General features: G+C 42.8%; 2 protein-coding genes across 3 annotated transcripts; one reads left to right on the top strand and one right to left on the bottom strand.

The window, feature by feature from the left end:
- Positions 1 to 711: 711 nt before the first annotated feature.
- On the top strand, positions 712 to 4,625 carry LOC133930475 (protein WHAT'S THIS FACTOR 1 homolog, chloroplastic-like). 2 transcript variants are annotated; one of them, XR_009911766.1, is made up of 3 exons: positions 712 to 2,564; positions 3,664 to 3,781; positions 3,867 to 4,625. XR_009911766.1 is itself a non-coding variant. In XM_062377129.1 (1 exon), the coding sequence occupies exon 1, from the start codon at positions 806 to 808 to the stop codon at positions 1,982 to 1,984; it is 1,179 nt and encodes a 392-aa protein (XP_062233113.1). In that variant the 5' UTR covers positions 712 to 805; the 3' UTR covers positions 1,985 to 2,697. The 2 variants fall into 2 exon arrangements, 1 of the variants encoding a protein (XP_062233113.1); XM_062377129.1 differs by lacking the exons at positions 3,664 to 3,781; positions 3,867 to 4,625 and having other exon boundaries at positions 712 to 2,697.
- Positions 4,626 to 16,069: 11,444 nt separating this feature from the next.
- LOC133883491 (chemocyanin-like) lies at positions 16,070 to 16,946 on the bottom strand. The gene is made up of 2 exons (XM_062322833.1): positions 16,632 to 16,946; positions 16,070 to 16,531 (listed from the first exon to the last, which is right to left on the bottom strand). The coding sequence occupies exons 1-2, from the start codon at positions 16,831 to 16,833 to the stop codon at positions 16,323 to 16,325; spliced, it is 411 nt and encodes a 136-aa protein (XP_062178817.1). The 5' UTR covers positions 16,834 to 16,946; the 3' UTR covers positions 16,070 to 16,322.
- Between the last annotated feature and the right edge of the window lie 220 nt (positions 16,947 to 17,166).

Genomic DNA, 17,166 nt, shown 5'->3' with positions numbered 1-17,166 from the left:
TATTTAATTAATAACTTTACAAATTACTCTAGTGCAATTTCCTACATCTTGATCACATATTTAATGTTTCTGCTCTTCTGGACACAATTCTCCACCCTTCCACCGGTGAAGCCACTGACCTCCCGCCAGTTGGTAACATTGTCACTGAGATATAAGCCAATTTTTGTGATCTCACGTGTCAACGGTGATGTCACCTACAGTTACATCCCATGATCTTTTCATGTTTATTTACAGACTCTGACCTGGTGTAAATGATTTGCCATGGAGATCTGCGTGAATGATTTGTTACTGAGGTGGTACTTGGATTTTCTCAGCAGCACCACGAAAAGAGGTGATACCTCGATTTTGTTTGCATCTTTACCATCACGAAGAGGTGAGTCTCAATTGCTGGCTTCCATAATGTTATCATCTTTACCACCACAAGAGGATGGCAGAGTTTTACTCGTTCATGTGCAAACGTTGTCCACAAATATGTTTATATGTAATAATGTTGGTTTTATGATACTATGTGTGCAAACACGTACATCTATTTATGCTCTTTGCACCTCGACCATGGACAGGACGGGCGACAGACATCTAGTTTTATAATTTTTTAAATAGATGTCTAATTTTACTAAAATTAAAAAATAGAAATATAAAAAAATCGGATTCTAACACCAAGACCCTAAGAAACCAAAAAGCACGACCAGGCCCAGAGAGAGGCGCCCAAGAACTCACATACAACGCCATCCAACAAGAAGCCCACGAGCCCGCTCGACCCTTTCGGGTTCCTGGTCGCGTCCGCCGCCGTGCCTCGTCGGCGAGGATGGCGCGGTGGTCGTCCCCGAAGGACCCGGAGCTAGAGGCCGCGCTCCGGCGCAACCGCCGCTGGGTGGTGAACAACCAGATCAAGCGCCTCCTCCTCCGCTTCCCGTCGCGCACGGCACCGGTGCGGTTCCTCCAGTCCCGCTTCAAGACGCTCGACCTCATGGGCCGCGCCGCCAACTGGCTCCGCAAGTACCCCTCCTGCTTCGAGGTCTTCTCCGCCGACGCCGGGGGCGGCGGCGGAGGCGAGGAGGAGCCCCACTTCGGCTTCACCAAGCGGATGGCTGCGCTCGTCGACGCCGAGGGGGCCGCCCTCGACGCCTCCGAGCCCGCCATGGCCGGCCGCCTCGCCCGCGTGCTCATGCTCGCCCGCGGCCGCCGCTTCCAGGTCTCCAAGCTCGCCGCGCTGCGGGGCCCGCTCGGCCTCCCCGACGACTACCTCCTCCGTCTCCTCCCTGCCCACACCGACCTCTTCCGACTTGCCAACCCCTACCCGCACCGCTGCAACGCCGCAGAGCTGGAGCTTATCCGGTGGGTGCCCTCGCTCGCTGTCTCCGCCGTGGAGGCCGCCGCGGCCGCGAGTGACTCCGCGCCGCGGTTCACTTGCTCGTTGCCGGCCTCCTGGGTCAAGTCGCACGCCAAGATGGAGGAGTTCAACTCCACACCTTACATCTCGCCCTTCTCGGAGGAGTGGGTGGTGCCGGCCACGGACGCCGAGGCCGAGAAGCGAGCGGTGGCAGTGGTTCACGAGCTCCTCTCACTGACGCTGTGGAAAAAGATGTCAATTTTGAAGCTGGAGCATTTCAGGAGGGAGTTTGGGCTGCCGGAGGACACGGCAAGGATGCTGCTCCGTCACCCTTGCCTCTTCTACGTGTCCAATAGGTACAAGATACACACGGTGGTGCTCCGTGAGGGGTACCATGGGTCAGACTTGAGGGAGAAGGATCCGGTGGTGGTGTCAAAGGAAAGGCTCGGGGACCTAATGCAGGAGGGGCTGCACGAGTATAACCAGCGGCACCGTGCTGCGAATTTGGAGAAGAAGAGGAGGAGAGGGGAGGTTGAGGTAAAGGAGGAGGAAGAGGTGGTAGACGACAAGGAAGTGGCGCGGTTGGATAGTGCAGAGAAGAGGGAGGAGAGGAGGAGGTTCTACAAGGTGTTGTTTGGTGATGATAATCGGTGATCGTCCTAAGTTTTGCCTTGTTGATATTCAGAGGAAGGAAAAGATCATCAGCACATGGTTTGCTGATTGAGATGAATCAGCTTGTGCATTTCTGTGTTTTGCAGTGTGCGAAAGCAATTAAATTATGGATGCAATAAGATCGGCAAACCATACAGATGTGCGTTGCTGTCCGGTCACAGGGAATGGAATACATTTAATGCCAAAAATAATCTTTGACCGAAGAACTGCAAATGATTGCAATAAGAACCACCATATGGTTTGATCTTTCTGATTAAACCAATCACTTTACAGATGTAATAACATTAGGATTGTTGCAGAGGCTGTAGAACATATTGCTGAAAGCATTTATTCTACAGGATTCACAAGGGAAATCATAATGCAGACTGATGGTGTTAGCGTGTGACAGCAAAAGGTATTCATGAGCTGCAAATGTTGCTGTCGGGAAGTTGTGATTGAAGAACTAAATGAACATTGCAAGATTGTTTGATCTTTCAGGAGAACAATAATCTTACCTTTTTGTGGAGCTTGTTTTGTATAGCAAATATCTTCAGGCTAAGAAATTGAACTTTGTGAGCTTGTAGTAAGTTGCAATTCCTCTTGCTTATGCCTTTGCATTGTGCTTTTTGGTATTTGTTTGAATAACAGTTTTACAGTTGAACAATCTCGTGTGTGCTGTTTGGCATTTTAATTATGAGTTGTGAGCTTCTATAGATGATGGAAATTTTTACTAAGTCATGCTTGTTTTATCAGTCAATTTTTATGAGCTTTATAGTTAAGTACATTCTATTGGTGTCATTTGGCCATTTTACTTATAGATGATGTAACCTTATAAGTCATGCTTGTTTCGTTAATCATGTTTTAACATTAATTCTGCTGTCAACCGTTTATGATTATGCTTGGATGATTCCCCAGCCTCAAGTATTTCCATGCTTATGCTGATTCGCTGGCATTGTAGATTAGAGTAGTATGTGGTGTGTGAGGCACCTAGAGGATGAGATTATATATAACAATTTATCTGATTCATAATATATAATGGAGAGAATTCCTCCTATGTGACTGCGAATTTTCAGGATTCGCTTATATGCCACTAATATCTCAATGACATGTAGGCCCTGGACGCACATGCCATTGAGACATCATAGGCATATAAGGGAATGCCAACATTCTCAGTGGCATAGGAGGAATTTATCCTAATATATATGCCATTGATCACCAGCTGGTAATGAAATTTACAACCTTGTAGTGCTCATCAATTAGCAAATGACATATTATTTGTTGCTTGCTGATGTTGCCATGTGGAGACATACATAAGAAGTAAGAAAAATACAGACATGATGCAGCTAGAAGGATATTTTACAACATTGTTCCAAAAGAAGCAAAGATCATAAGTCCGCCCTTTTTCTCCTTCTAGAATACTTGAAAAACATAATGAATTGGAAAAGGAAGAACAATTGAAAAGGAAGTGTCAGTCATGATGCCCAGCATATTATGGAGTTCTGTTATCCTAGAAGCACATTGGTTGCTTTCCTGGTGGTTTCATCCCTTGTACACACCCCACCATCTTGTTGCTACCTTCCCATCCTGCAGACAGTATGATGAAGAACATGTTTCAGACATTCAGTCATCAAGGTGTGTCTTTACGAACATCCATTTTTGTCTATTATGTTTTCTTTAAGTAGGAGGGAGGGATACCTTTGGCCATGTTGAAGCTGCGTTTCTCCAGCTCTCTGTACTCCTGGCACAGCGCACAAGTGTCGCAGCAGAAGTGAACGCAGCAGTCCAAGCAGGGCGATTCTAGTAAGTTGTATTGCGCCCGCATTGAGGAGCGTTTGCTACAAGTATATAACCACTGGCAACCTATTGACAATAGCAAAACATACAGGGTCCCGTTCGTGCAGCAGGCTGGAAACAAGAAGAGAGTCAGCCAAGGAAATGGATGGGTTTTATGCATGTTCCAAAGAGAAGATGATGAGTAGAACACCCACATGTGGAGCCTCTGTCCACAATCTGAGTAACGCGGCCAAATGTAACACAGGGGCACCAGCAAGTCAAGCAACCAGCAACATCGGTAAAGAAATGAAACATTGCATCGTTCTGAAACCCATGTGCAAGAAGTACGAGAAGCACAGAGAAGCTAGATTGCATACACGTGCTGAAATCTCCAAAGCATTCGAAAAGCCCAACTGACCTCTCCCCCGTCATGCTGTTAATCGGTTAGATAGATTGTGGTTGAGCAAGGTGGTAAAACGAGGTGTCTAGCTGTGTGTTTTTGTGCAATGCTACTTTTGGTCCTCTTGGCATTATATACCACTAACGGTGTGGCATCACTATGAACACATTACGAAGTTAATTACTTTAATGGCCCATCTCAGAACAGAAACTTTTGTCCTTTCTTTGCATTTCTTTGGTAGTTGCACTGAAATGCTTTATATCGTTTTGTGTTTGCAGGCTTGGCCTTGAATTGGTCCTCCTGAGGATCCCATGTCTAATTGCCATGTTCTGTTTTGAACCATTCTTTCTGAAATTCCTATGCTTAATAAGTGTTCAGGGCTTGGCAACATTTTGGAATTTCCAGTTTGGTGGTAATTTCCATTCCTTTTTGTTATTGTTCTCATTTATCGGAACAGTTTGTTGGTAACTTCCATTCCTGTCATCGTTCTCATTTACCACACTAGTTTGGTGGTAACCTCCATTTCTTCTTGTTATCGTTTTCATTGATGAATGAAGGAAAAAAAGGCGTGCTGTTTGATCTCCATACTAGAGAGGAGAATTGCACCTGATGCTTAACTTGGTGGAGAGTTTGGCAGGTCTAGTTTTTTGGCTTCTCGCTGGCAAAGATTGCTGCCGTATGTATACCACACGGTTGTTGGTATGTTCAGGGCCTGTTGATGCTAACGGAGCAGTTTACTCTGTTGCCTAGTTGCAGAAATGACGTAGTTTATGAGCTAACGAAGCCAGCGGCAAGAGGTCGTGTCTTATCTTATGATTGAAGCAACGGAAATGGCATCGCTAGGCTTCCAGCAGCAGTTTATCGAAATGCAAATATTCGTCTCATCTTTTATTTTGAATAGAAACTATTACGAACACACCATTTCGGGTTTGACTGCTTTTGCTCCAGCCTCGATAAAATCTACCATTTTCTGTTGCTACCTTCGAATGTATTTTGTCTTCAATTCCATGCTTGTTTCTTTTATTTGCCTTTAAATTCTTTTCTCGCAAAAAAACTCGCAAGTTTTTCCAGGCAGAAATTCAGAGCTGTAGCGTTGCTATCTACCCGTACTGTACAGATGAAATTTCCCTCCGGTTCTTGAAACACTGGCTGGCAGACAGATCGGGCCATTTATAAAGAGAGTTCACGTATCAGTAAATGCTGGACAAAAAATCAAAAATAGGCAATAGACGTTACTCTATTTGTCAAAATAGGCAATATATCGGTGTATTTGTAAACCTAGCATTTTATTTGGTATCTTAAACATAAAAAATTAATTCCAGTATCTGAGGCATTGAAAACTCTTGTATTCGGTACAAAAATTGATTTCGATATCTAATGCATCGAAAACTCACACCGTGTTAGGCCGGTGTGACGGTCGCGTCATTTCGTTTTTGTTGCTTTTTTAACCCACGCGCTGTCGTGTTTCGTTATAAAATGCGAGCGGGTTGGTTTTGTAGCACAATTTGGTTTTATTAGGGCACGAACGAATAAATAAATAAAGGAACTGGATGAGTGAGAGTGTAAATTTGTTTCAATATAATTTTATCGATATTATATTATTTATTTAATGTATTTGTGTAGGTAACTTTTTAGAAAAGTAATGTCGGGAGGATACAAAATTTAATTTGTCGAATAATAATAGTTGTGAAGTACGATTATTATATAACCTGGTATAGACGTTACATACGCTAATAAACATTGCCTGCGATATGAGGTTTTTCGTTGCTACACGAATAGACCTTAACCATAAAGAGATGACGTCAACGAACTTTGGCATATACGGTACGCCTAAAATTAACTTAATAGTATGTTGTTGGGTTATAATAGATGCTCTCTGCTGAATGCACCTAGGATATTTGCTCTTTCGCAGGGCATCAGGGCCCTCCGCTTTAGCACGATGGGTACTCTCCTGCTTCCTTTCCCTCTTTGCTTCGCGTGCCTCAACCGCAGCGTGTTCTTTGGCTGCCTTCCTCATATGCTCCTTCTCCTAACACTTGAGCCATAGTTCCTCATGCTGTTGCTTGTACTCCCGGCGTTCGTATGTTTTCCTCCTCAACCGCATGCTCATATCGACCCACCGCTTCTGGTATGTATTTTGCTCTATGTCCAGCCATTCCATAAAGCCACATATAGGCGGAGGAGACTGTGCAAATGAAACAAGAGGGTAAATTAGTAAGATAGTGCGTAAAATCATATAGAAAGTGTTACATTAGTAATATACGTCGATATACCAGTGGGTACTCATACAATCTATGTCGAGGTTTATTGTACTGGTAATTAGCATATATGAAGAAGCGTAGGTCATAGGTGTAGGAGATGTTATGGGACTCATGAAGTTTACAAGGGTCACTACAGAAGCATATCGACGGTTCGACATCCTAAGAGATGAAAATCCCTCAATGTTTTTTGGGTGGGCTTGGTGAAGCTGAGGAAAGAGTGGTATATCTATGGATAAGAGTGGAGTTATTTATATTGGCTAGGGGCTGCTGCATAGACTGGGTGTATGGGCTTGGCTGGGGGTTGGAGTATAGGATTCTCTATAAAAATTGGAAAAGTTATAACATTGATGCTTGACATAAATTCTCTGTGAAAGTTGTTGCATGGTGTTCTGCAAAAGTTCAGTAATGAGTTACTATTGCCTCTGCATGGAGGTATAAAATCCTATAAAAGTATTCTCTGTGAAAGCTGTTGATTTTGAGTAGGTGTAGAAGTAACATCTATCTCTTTGATCATAATTAAAAGTCAAAACCTGCCTTAAGCATTCATCCTAAAGCAAGCACAGCTTGAGGTTGAACGGTTTATGTAATCATATTGTTGATTTTAAAGTTGTAATTAATGTTAGTCCCTGAGGTGCTGGTGATACATTTCATGTCTGAAGCCTGAGTTCACAAATACTTATCATACGTTGGAAAAAATTATACTTGGATAGTACGTTAATATAATAAACTTACCATCATATTAATTAGATAAATAGTTCACAAATAGTTCAAAAAAAATAGTTATGCCTGCCATTTGTATAGTTCGTAGTGCATAAATATTGAATACCTAGATCATGTCAAGATAGCGGAGGAAACTAGCGACGCAAATTAGCGGTAGAATGTCAACTCTGCCAGTCAATGCTATCAAAGTAAGATGATTGTCGTCTCCGAGGTGGTAATAGGAAGTTGTAACGATGGATACCAGAAAATCCACTATCATTTTAAGGGTCATCAATGTCCTCTGGAGATGGAGGCCTTGAAGGGAGGAGTTGTTGTGGCATGAAATCGTCGTCATCTTGAGTTATCACGGTAGTAGCACGTCCTATTTCCTTATCGGTTGTACGCCATCGGGGAAGGGTGCATGAACATCCTCTTGCAGTGATCATTGAACCTTCTCCTATATTACTGCTAGAACTTTGAGACATTGGGGGTATGAAATCATCATCCTCATCTTCTTTGTTATTTTCTGGATGAGTAATAGAGGATGCCCATGTACCCCTTAGGTTCGTTGACTGTCGTCGTTTTCTACGCGAACTAGGCATGACACCCCCGCCGAAGAGCATATACATCACCAAGAAATTTGCGATGTCTTTGTTAATCAATTGTGCGTCTTTCAGGAACGCCTAACGCAAAAGAGGAGCATTCAAATCAATGGAAAAAAAGATAAATAGGGTGAGCACATAAGAAATTACGAACCTAAATGTTGGATGCATACTGGTCGAACAACATCAATTACCACTATGAAGAAGGCGGGCATGATCCTCAGGGAAGGGTCTGGGGCCCGGGTCTACAAGTCTGCTAAGTAAGATGGCATGCGTGCGTGGATGGTACCGCGGAAGGTACTCCCAATATGTGGCATCGCCGTATTGTCCAGCAGGAACCCGATGACATCCACCGCGGTTGACTCCGTCCACCTCTGTAGGTCCTCAGCATTCACTGATGCCTAGTCCCACATGTCTCTGCCCCTTGTGCACTCCTCCTGTACATGAACAAACAATTATAATTTATTTACATGGATCACCAAAGGTACTAATGCTATCTATAATAACACATTTACTCGTGCGCTCGACTGGCGTCTCGTGGGGGAGGTACTTGCACCACCTGTCGGTACCTGAACAACCTCTGTACATTCTTAGGAGAATATACTTCCACATTATTTATGTATAACAAGAGACATTTGGTCATCTATAAGTCCGAGTCACGTTAACAATATGATGCGATGAGCCCTCCAGTCACAATTATGGCCATTCATGTCGTACGCCACGGATCCCACTCCACGAGATCGACGCTAAGGATGTCCAAATCACTGATCACTCGAGAGTAGCTACCATGGTCTTGCTGCTGACTCCATCTCAGCCTGGCATACATCCACCGATACCCCATCATACGCTCTATGTCATCTGTAATGTCATCGGAGATATAGACTGGATAGTAGCTCTTGAGCACCAAAGACCAACAAACGAGGAGGTACTCCCAGCTCCGTACCTGTAAGAGGTGTAGGCAGCATGTAACTGATGCCCTCTTCTTTGATCGCTGGGTTGTATCGCACAATCCTCTGTATATGACAATCATCACAGCAGATCCCCAACTGTAAGATGTCAGCTCGTAAGGATGTGATACAAGCTGACTCGTTAACCATACAATATGGAGGATGACATAGTTGCCTACTGTGATGCAGAACATGATGCCTCCCAGCATGATGTACAAGTACACCTCATAATACTGTAAAACTGTAGCCTCATCCGCATCCAGTGATATGGATCAAACTGTGGTAGCCCATGAATCTATGATATGGAGAGGCCAACATGCTTCTTATCATATTGCACACCAAACCTATAAGATGCAGATTATCAATGAAGCTTGAATAACACTACAATATTTAAAGTGCATTACATAACAAATAATTATCTGCCCTCAACGTAACCCTTCTACGGCTCCTTTGCTGTTCGCAAAATTACTAACAGGGTGCCCCTGATTGGCAGCCCAGTTAGCATGGTCACATCCCTCAATGTTACGACCACATCGCCAAAAGAAAAGGGGAACGTGTGTGTCTTAAGACGCCACCAATCAATGAGACATATGAGCAGTGGCTCCTCAATTGACGGGAGAGGTGTCCTACCACCACCCGTCATGGAAGTTCTGGCCATCATGAGAGAAAAAGGTAGTAGTCCTGCCCGTGTAAGTGGCTCATAGAATTGAGGGTCTAACTCCTTAATTGTGTGGACACTTTGGGCTCTCAACGGAAGCAACTGCAAAAGGTATCTAATACATGTACCGAGTTAGTAGCAAATTATCATGGCAATTAAAAATCACATATAATCATGATACCTACTGCCTTGTAAAAATCATCTATCCTATATGGTTCTCATCATACCACTACTGAAAAAGCTCGGAAAGACCACCATGAGCCATGAATAATTTTAAGCTACATGGTTCAATAAGTAGGTAAATAACAAAATAGAATATATTACAAGTTCCATGGTTCAATAAGTATGTGAATAACAAATAAGAATATATTACAAGCTTCATGGTTCAATAAAAAGGTGAATAACAAGCTTCATGGTTCAATAAAAAATATTGTATGTGATGCCAGTACCAAACTATATATTACAAATAAGTAGTACAACTAATAGAATACAAACCATGACTGCGAATAACTTCAAACAACAAGCTAAAATGCAACAACTCTAATATACTACTGTTCGATAGTGGCCTGATAGTTTACTGCCGAGTCGGGCATATCTTCCTATCATGGCCAGGTTGTTTGCAAAGTTTGCACTTGCATAGGCTGTCAATAGCATCTGATTCATCCATATTACCTTGCAGCCTCGTGGCTCTAGACCTTCCAAGATCCGTACGTCATGCTCGGGGATAAGTCACCTACTTAGGCCCATCAATCGCTTTGCAATCTTTCGATGTTGAAGGACCGCATCTTTGGAAGCTATATGTTTCTCAATGCATCAATCGTTAAGTATGGTGCCACGTATTGTGATCCGTCATTCCCGCCTATGTTCCTGCAAGCGGCTAAGACATGCGAGCACGTGATATGATGCAATTTTGTCTTATTGCATGTGCACTTCACCTTGTGATGCCCAAGTTGACATTGTTGTATGGTGTCCCCTGCGCTATACCCTGAAGCGTACCTATGGTGGCACATGATCTTGAATTCATTGTTGGCCAGGTCGTAGATCCTCGTCCAATGAAAGTATGTCTTATTCCTCCTTCTAGATATGATTTCCTCCACCTTAGGTGCAAACCGCGTGCTGCAATTTATAGCAGCATTACCACAGTCTCGAAAGTAGTCCGTCGTTCTATAGAATGTGATATCAATGATGACACACAACGGGAGGCCCTATACCCCCTTTAGAACATTGTTGAACGCATCCACTATGTTCGTTGTTATGATGGTATATCTAGCATGTGATACAATAATTTTAGAAATCCTATTTGCATAAGAAATGGTACAGTATGATCATTTAAATTCTATGTGCTAACCTAGCATCATGAGTGTCATGGATTAGGGCACAACACTCCACCAGCTTCCCCGCTATCCACTGGCTGAACGTAGCACGTGAACGGCTAACGATAGTTTGTCCTCTAACCATTTACGTTCACAGATGGTCCTCCTGTGCTTGTTGATCTATCATCATCTTGCGACTGGTCTTATTTAACTCTCTCCATATCTCGTTGAACTTCGTCTGCTGGTTCTGCAGACACAACCCTTTGAATCTCTTTACAATAGACTTGCTGCGGTACCATGTATACAGGTTCCCTCATAAGTGCCACATGCACCATCTTCTCTCCACATCAGGCCATGCAATAGAGTTATTTGTGCTATCATGCAACACATCCAATGCATGCAGAAGGCCCTTATTGCGGTTTGAGATGATACAAACTCATTCCTGTTTCCCACGGCACGTGTCCTCACTAAAGTGAGGAACCACAGCCAGCTATCATTGTTCTCACTCTAAACCATTACAAAGGCGAGATGAATGATCTGATTATTTGCATCCGCCACTATCACTGTCATAAGGGTACAATGGTACTTGCCGCTCAGAAATGTGGAATCCACACATACAATCGGCCTGCAATGTCTAAAAGCTTCGATGCATTGTCCAAAGGACCAGAATAACCTAATGAGGTATTGGTCAGTGGTGCTGTATGACCCATCCTCTAGCTTGATTAGCTCATCCGCCATGACCCACTGAGTCTCTGGATTCATCATGGCAATCTTCTGCAGTAGCCTCAGAGTATAGTTGTAAGACTCCTCGAAGCTTCCAAACAGCATCTTCAACACCTTCTGCTTTGTTCATCATGCGGTGTGGTAATTGATAAGCATACTCGTCTTAGTCTGTACCTCCTCCATAATGGATTTTGACGACAGACAAATGTTCATGCCAACAAGAGTGATGAGGAGTTGGGCTATGAACCTCACATCAATGGTGTGGCTCACATTCCTAATAGCCTCTTCGCTGCATGTATATGGGGTGTGTCTACTAATCACAAAATAGTTCTCATATTTCGGCATATGTGCTCATACGAAGTAAGGAAAATTCAAGTGCTTGATACGCCTGACCTCATACTATGTAGGGTTAGACTGAGTGCACTTGTGGTGCCTTCTTGTCATTACAACAGAGTTGCTAATAAAGTGGATGACCTCCCCCTATTACGAAACTGTTGCCCCACCTGTATATTGCTATTCCGGTATCCTCAGTTAGATAAGGTGTTATAGTCAACGATGACACAATCTAGCAGCCTAGCACCATGAAAATACTGGATCGCAGGCACCGGGTCATTGTTGTCAACAACTTCTTCATCCCTGCTACCACCGGTTTCATCATACATGCATCCTATATCTACCTCAGAAGGGTCCACTCTAGCTCCCTCTCTACCAGAACTGCCTCCCCGATATGCCCTCCATCCTCTTCATACATCACCTATTGGCATGATCCTTCCACGGTAGTCAATGCACCACCTTGTACCAGTCGTGATACTATATTTACATACACCCCATATCAAAGTTCTCCTCCAATGTCTTGCGTGAGTAGAAAGCTCATGCGTTATTCTTTCTCATCTCGAATAACGTTTGAACAACAACCGAGCAGTTTGGAACAAGCCATGGCCGCACACCCTCTAGGGTAACAGTATGAGATTGCTGATCCACATGCAAAAGGCTCATAACATGTGATTTTAGGCCATCCAAGTCATTAGGTACCTCAACCGAACTCTCTATGTGCTGGTAGTTTTGAATTGTTATGAGCTTTCCGTACAAAACTGCAGGACATTCTCCGTAATAAATATAGAAAGTCATATTGTATCTGCTAAACAAAATACATCTAATAAAATAACTACTTAGATTTATATACGATACACAACTAATTACGACCCTTGATAAATAATAAATAAATTAACAGTGCAAATTAAATAGTACTATACTTAACAATTCTAAATATTTAAGTAATTAACAATGCTAATGAAATCATTAATATTGAATTCAAATGAAATAATTAATATTGAATATTGAATTAAAATATTAATTAAACTAACATGAAAGTTATATTGACTAAATATTAAATCTCATTATAATTTGACTTCAAAACTATTTTAGAAGCTAGTTTTGCTAGCTTTCTTTACACCACATTTACTCTTTCGGAAGTCAGAAGCATCAATATGTCGCTCTCAACCTAGGTGATCATATCTTTTTTTATTACTATGCTTATAGTTTCTAGCAAAATTTTAATGCACACATTTAACAATGCACTATTAACCTATTCATAGATTTCTTTACGTTAAATGAGTTGAAGAGAGAAAATGACTAGTCTACGGTGAGTAGAAGGCACTAAAAATATTGCTCTATTTGACTTCATAGTAGCTTCTCTTCTTTAACTAAGGGCAAGAGTTCTTATGCGCACCACTATTTTAATAGATTAAATTAAAATACTAATTAAATAGACGCACGTCACTATTAATTAAAAAAATTCAATTTGATAATATTTTGGTGCATTGTGATTTTTACCAAATTTTTCTGTCCAACCCAAGTTTTTTAAATCTTTCTAAAAATTATTTTTTATCCTTTATCCTTTCTTTTTTTCTTTCTTTTTCTCTCTTTCCTCTCATTACACCGACACCCTACTTTCACGTATAGAGAGCATGCATGCATTAGGCCATCACCTTACGCCACCTCTAGCACAAAGTGCCACCACTAAGCCATCGTATTATTAAACTAATTAAATAATCTAATTACGCTGACTAATCAAATTCACGCTAATTACTATTATACAATCTACTTACTTTGACTAAGTAAATAATTACTATTATAAAAATTCATGCTAATTACTATTATATGAATTCACAATAACTACTATTACACTGACTAAATAAATAATCAAATTCATATATAATCAAACTAAGCAAATAATTATACAAATATAATTGAATGGATTAAAAAATCTACCTACTCTATTACTATTATTGCTGCAAGTATTAATTAATACATAATTTAAGTACTTACTGTAACTCGCGCTATTGCGCCTTCTCGTCTCAAGCTGATTCTCCTCTCTTTGCGCTGCTTCTCCTCTCCTCTCCTCTCCTCCCTTACTCGTGTTGCTTGTCTGCTCTCTGGTCGCGATGCGACTCCTTATAACGAAACACAGCAGCATGCTCGAATTTTATTGCGAAACACGACAACGCGCGTTCAAAAAGACAGCAAAAGCAAAACGACACAACACAACGTGACTTGCCACACCGAAAGCACCGATCGACACGATGTGAGCTGAGCCGGCCTGAGGTGCCAAATACAGGGAGTTTTTAGCATCAGAGGTGCCGAATACGTTAAATAGCGTCATATTCGGCATATAAGAGTTTTCGGTACCTCAAGTACCGAAATCAATTTTTCGATATTTGAAGTACCAAATACAGATGCCCAATTTACAAATACGCTAATATATTATCTATTTTAATAAATATAGTTAAAACTGTTATTTTTACCTTAAATGCTGCTATACATGCAATTCAACATAGCTGCAGCTGATTGGATCTGGCCGGCCAACAAAGAAGGATGACATCATGCATGACAGCGGCCACAGCACTGCACAATCCACGCTCCACTTTCACAAATTTTACCCAGCTACAGGCGCAAGCACACCAGCGGACGTGCATCTACGTACAGACGAGTGCCCTCCTAGCCAGTCCTCAGATTTTGCTGAGCCAGTGCCCTCCTAGCCAGTCCTCAGATTCTGCTGAGCCGAGACGAAACTAATAATGATTCCCCAATTAAATCGAAATATTAAAAAATGATTGATATATAAATTATAAAGATAATATTTGGTGTATTAAAAATTATTTTTATAAACACTTAAACTATATAAAATTCAATACTCATCTTAAACACTTTCTAAGGTCATCTTAAACCATTTTTTTCTAATATTTTTAGATACAAAGTCATTGATGACGATATCAATATCAATCTCTTTCAGCAATTTATTCTCAATGCATAAAGTTTATTGCTCCACAACAACTATTGACAACTCATCCGAGTTCCTTGAATAACCCGTATCACTTTTAAAAAAATTATCAATGGCTCCTTTATGTGATTGTATTAACTCATCTACTTGTTTTCTTTTTTTCTTTTTTTTACTGCCAAATACATGCTTCCTACAACACATGATATCAAGAAGGCGCTCAAAATTGAAAAAAAAAATACATTAGCGGTTGAAAACTAGTGTAAAACTATAAAATTACCGAATCAACTTTAAAAAATCTTACCAATTATCATGTGGAACTCGCAATAATTTGTATCCCTAATCCGTCAATTTGGCTTACTACAAATCTTCAATGGGTGGGCAACCTTAAAGCATGGGTTGAGGGCAACCGTAGGAAGATGATCGTACGTTAGTTCAGACGTTAGGTATACCTTCGTTTTAGGAGGGGGATAGAAACAGTTGAATTGGGATCTACAAATGGCGAACGCAGATCATCAAGTCACTGATTAGGTCCCTTAAGGCTTACGCTGAGTCATTGACTTTGCTAAATCTGATCGTCGTCGAACGAAGCAGGCATGACTGCACGAGGGGAATCGATCTCATCGACTTCTCTGCGCACAGAGGATTTATAATTTAGACTGCTACTAACCTGTTGTGAAGGAACCAAAGCAGCAAAGCTGTTTTTTTAGACCGGCCAAAGGCTAAAACCCTTGCGCGATCATGTAACTGGGAAAGACAGTCAATTATAATTTAAACTGTTGTGGTTTGTTGGATTATAAATAGTATACATATATATTTATATAGGAAGGAACCCGGGGCAACCGCCCCGCTTACCCCCGTCCCGGGCTTGCCCTAGCTCCTAGTACATGTATGGTCTTTCGAAGCCTTAAGATGAACAACCAACCTGACCTCAAAGAGAGTGCCAGTGTCAACATGTGTGCGTAAACATGGAACAGCTGCGGCTGTCTCTCTGTATATATGGAAAAATAAATATTAAGTAGAATTTTTTTTTCCAGTGGAATCATAAAAACCCTAAGGAAACATGTTTAAATGTTTTGAAAAAATTCTTAAAAAATAATAAAATTGAGAAATAACGGAGAAAGACAAAGGTGCAACACAGACTGTTCTTGTCTCTTTCTTTGCTCTTTCTTCGCGATTTGTCAATTTTATATCTCGCATACGAAGTTGAGTTTGGATAGAAAGTTTCATAAGCTTGCATGTCATCATGCATCTCTACATTTGTGAATTTTTTTTCAGATTTTTTCAAAACTTCTAAACATGTTTCCTTGGGAGTTTTCACGATTCACCAAGAAGAGCAAAGTCAACTTGGAAGGATGGCATCTTCTCCGCGCACGTGACCCCATAGATGAGCTTGCAAAGGGGCATTTTTTTTCTAGCAATTGCAAAGGGGAAATCTGAACATATCTTCATTAGCGTTACGAGAGAAAACATCAGGTTTACTCATGACATGTTACATATGCCGACTGACGACTCACAAACACAGGCAAACCAAACATCGAGGGACGGACAGAACTGCAAACGATCGACCGCCACCTCAACGACACGCACTCACATATTATCATCATCCATGGATCAGGACACACAGGCACGCACGCACGCTCATGCGCGGCAAGGAGCGATCGGTCGGCCGAGCGCCAGCTGGACGATCAGTAGACCGTGACGGCGAGCTTCATGCCGGCGCCGCAGTGCCCCGGCACGCCACAGATGAAGTAGTGCGTGCCCCTGGGCAGCGTGACGCTGTCGTACCCCGTGCGGAACACCGGGGCGCGGCCGCCCTTCGGGGACACCACGCAGTTCCTGTACCCGCCCTTGCTCACCCACGCCACGTCGTGGAACCTCGTGTCGTACTTGAACACTGCACGCACGCACGCACGCGCGCCACGGGAGTTGTCAGTGGAAATTCACACATACAAGTGAAAGTGCAGAGAGGTGATCGAAGCCGAGAGCTTATGTACCGAGCACGTCGCCGGCGAGGAAGGTCTTGCCGGCCAGCCACCTGCTGTAGTCGACGTTGCGCGTCCACCCGGCGGCGTCGCCGACCCAGTACGTCGTCCCCGCCTCGGCGGCGGGGGCGGCCTCCAGGAGCACCGCCGCGCACAGGAGCGCGGCGACGGCGACGAACGCGCCGCTTGCACTGCCTCTTCCCCGGCCCTCCATTGACGCGCACCGACAACTTGGAGAGATCAGCTGCTTTTTGCTACCTTCGCTTGCTTGGACCCGCAGGATGGAAGGGCGTCCTGGTCGCGTGACCTTTATAGCGTGCGGCGTCCGTGCGGATCAGCGGAACTAGAACTGCGCATCGCTTGCACGTGATGACACGTTGTGTAGCACTGTAACCGGCAAGTGAGTGTGGGAGGAAATGCTCAAGTGTAGTGATCAGTAGAAATGAAAGGTCACCTGGCTAGCGTACAGAGCAGAGCATGTGAAGGGCACTACTGCACTGCAACGCATAGGTCTACCGTTGTATTGAAACTCTTTCATGTAATGTTT

The sequence above is a fragment of the Phragmites australis genome, chromosome 10 (assembly GCF_958298935.1).
Source record: "Phragmites australis chromosome 10, lpPhrAust1.1, whole genome shotgun sequence".
In the NCBI taxonomy this organism is placed as follows: Eukaryota; Viridiplantae; Streptophyta; class Magnoliopsida; order Poales; family Poaceae; genus Phragmites; species Phragmites australis.
The sequence above is the reverse complement of the archived record's forward strand: the minus strand, read 5'-3'. Positions and strand labels throughout refer to the sequence as shown.

Excerpts from the sequence above, each read along its gene's own strand:
- LOC133883491 (XM_062322833.1), bottom strand. The coding sequence starts at position 16,833 with ATGGAGGGCCGGGGAAGAGGCAGTGCAAGCGGCGCGTTCGTCGCCGTC. Across the intron at positions 16,532-16,631 it reads CCTCGCCGGCGACGTGCTCG|TGTTCAAGTACGACACGAGG; the intron begins GTACATAAGCTC and ends GCGTGCGTGCAG.
- LOC133930475 (XM_062377129.1), top strand. The coding sequence starts at position 806 with ATGGCGCGGTGGTCGTCCCCGAAGGACCCGGAGCTAGAGGCCGCGCTC.